General features: G+C 42.8%; 1 protein-coding gene across 1 annotated transcript in view; it reads right to left on the bottom strand.

Moving 5' to 3' along the window:
- appl1 (adaptor protein, phosphotyrosine interaction, PH domain and leucine zipper containing 1) overlaps positions 1 to 1,618 on the bottom strand; it is a 30,163-nt gene that overhangs the window by 25,124 nt on the left and 3,421 nt on the right. The window contains exons 2-3 of the mRNA XM_015400724.1: positions 455 to 553; positions 324 to 383 (exon numbers count right to left, since the gene is read on the bottom strand). Coding sequence (XP_015256210.1) covers positions 324 to 383; positions 455 to 553 — 159 coding nt within the window. The remainder of the gene's footprint in view (positions 1 to 323; positions 384 to 454; positions 554 to 1,618) is intronic.

Here is a 1,618-nt window from a genome sequence, read left to right as displayed (position 1 = left end):
ACTTTATTCTCGTAATGTTACGACTTTATTCTCGTAATGTTACGACTTTATTCTCATAATTTTAACACTTTATTATCATAATTTTACCACTTTATTCTCGAAATAGAAAAAAGCATCTCTAGCCTGGCCCTAATATTTCGTGGTAACTATCCTCCCTGTTGGCCCATCAGAGTATCCTGTGTGCTGATCTCTGTCCTGTTTGCATCCTCTGGGCCACATATCGCATGTTTGACAGATACCTGATGACATCACCCTAATAAGGATTAGCCCTGCATCGTGGCGATGCAGACAGATCAAGCTAAACGTATGTTCTCATCTCCTACCTGTTTGTCGTACTCTTTCAGCAGCCTGGAGGTCAGGTGTGTCGCTGCACTCAGCTCATTCTGCAAAACAAAAACTATGATGAGCTTCCTCTAATAAAAAGTTAAGAGGTATTAGGTCTGTAAGTTTGTACCTGTGCATCATAAATCCTCTGCATGGCCTGGTAGAGCTGAGTGCAGTAGTTGGAGATGGCTGCGGTATCCTCCTCGAAAACTCCCAGCAGAGATCGTGTCTGCAGACGAAAAGCAGAGAACAACGGAAACAAGAAGGAAGTCAGCAACCAATCATGATCCCAGGTGGATCTCCTTTAATGATTTTTAATGAGCCATAAAAACCCTGAACTGGTTGAACATTTCCAAATCCAGCTGATGATCAACTGAGAGTCAAACTGTGGACTAAACTTGCTTCTTTTGACTGTCTTGGAAAAACAAAGCAGGTTTGTGGTGTTTCTAAAAGGTTTGATGATCATAAAGTAAAGAACGAACTGTTTTATGGTCTGTGTTTGTGTTGAGGCATGTTCCTTCTGCTCAGTATGAATCCAGTTCTGGTTCTGGTTGGACTCCTCCAGGGCTGCTGCTTGTCACCCATCCAGTTGGTGTTTTTTTCCAGATGTTCTAGAGGTGCAGCCCTGGATGGAGGCTTCCCTTTGCTTTTTGGAGGTGATATGCCTCAGTTAGCATCATTAGGCTCTGAATTAGAGACAACCAGACTTTCTAGTTTAGTTCTAGTGTAGAACTAGAGTTCTAGTTTACAGCTCTGACAACTTTCCAACCTCCATGATCAGAGTGAATGGACTGTGGGAATGAATCCTAACTAAAGGAGACTGAACGACCTTCCTGATAGGCTGACTGGTCTCTGCTCCTCCCATGTAGGGCTGGAGTTCAAGCATCAGGGCTCTGATTGGTCAGGCCTCTGTTCACACAACATAAGGTCTGAAACACATTTTCAGGAATCAGCGTGGTTTTCTGTCCCCTGATGATAACTGGATTATCAGCTGATTGCTCTTGGATCCATGTGCTGGACGGGTCTAGTCCAGGAGAGACCGACCTGCTGGACCCTCAGCAGTGGCGGATCTAGACCAAATGTACCAGGGGGCCAGGAGGGGGCCAGAGTGTTTTCACGGGGGCCCAGAAAGGCATGAAATAAATAATCAGGGGAAGAGATTCAAATATATAGAGAGCTGCATGAAGGGAAACTTCTTTTCAATGAGGTTAAATAAAAATTCTATTTCTGAGGAGGTCAATATATATATATATATATACATATATATCTATATATATATATATATATATATATA

Source organism: Cyprinodon variegatus, unplaced genomic scaffold (genome assembly GCF_000732505.1).
Source record: "Cyprinodon variegatus isolate N-32 unplaced genomic scaffold, C_variegatus-1.0 Scaffold1138, whole genome shotgun sequence".
Taxonomy (NCBI): Eukaryota; Metazoa; Chordata; class Actinopteri; order Cyprinodontiformes; family Cyprinodontidae; genus Cyprinodon; species Cyprinodon variegatus.
This window is presented reverse-complemented; position numbering and strand designations above follow the sequence as displayed.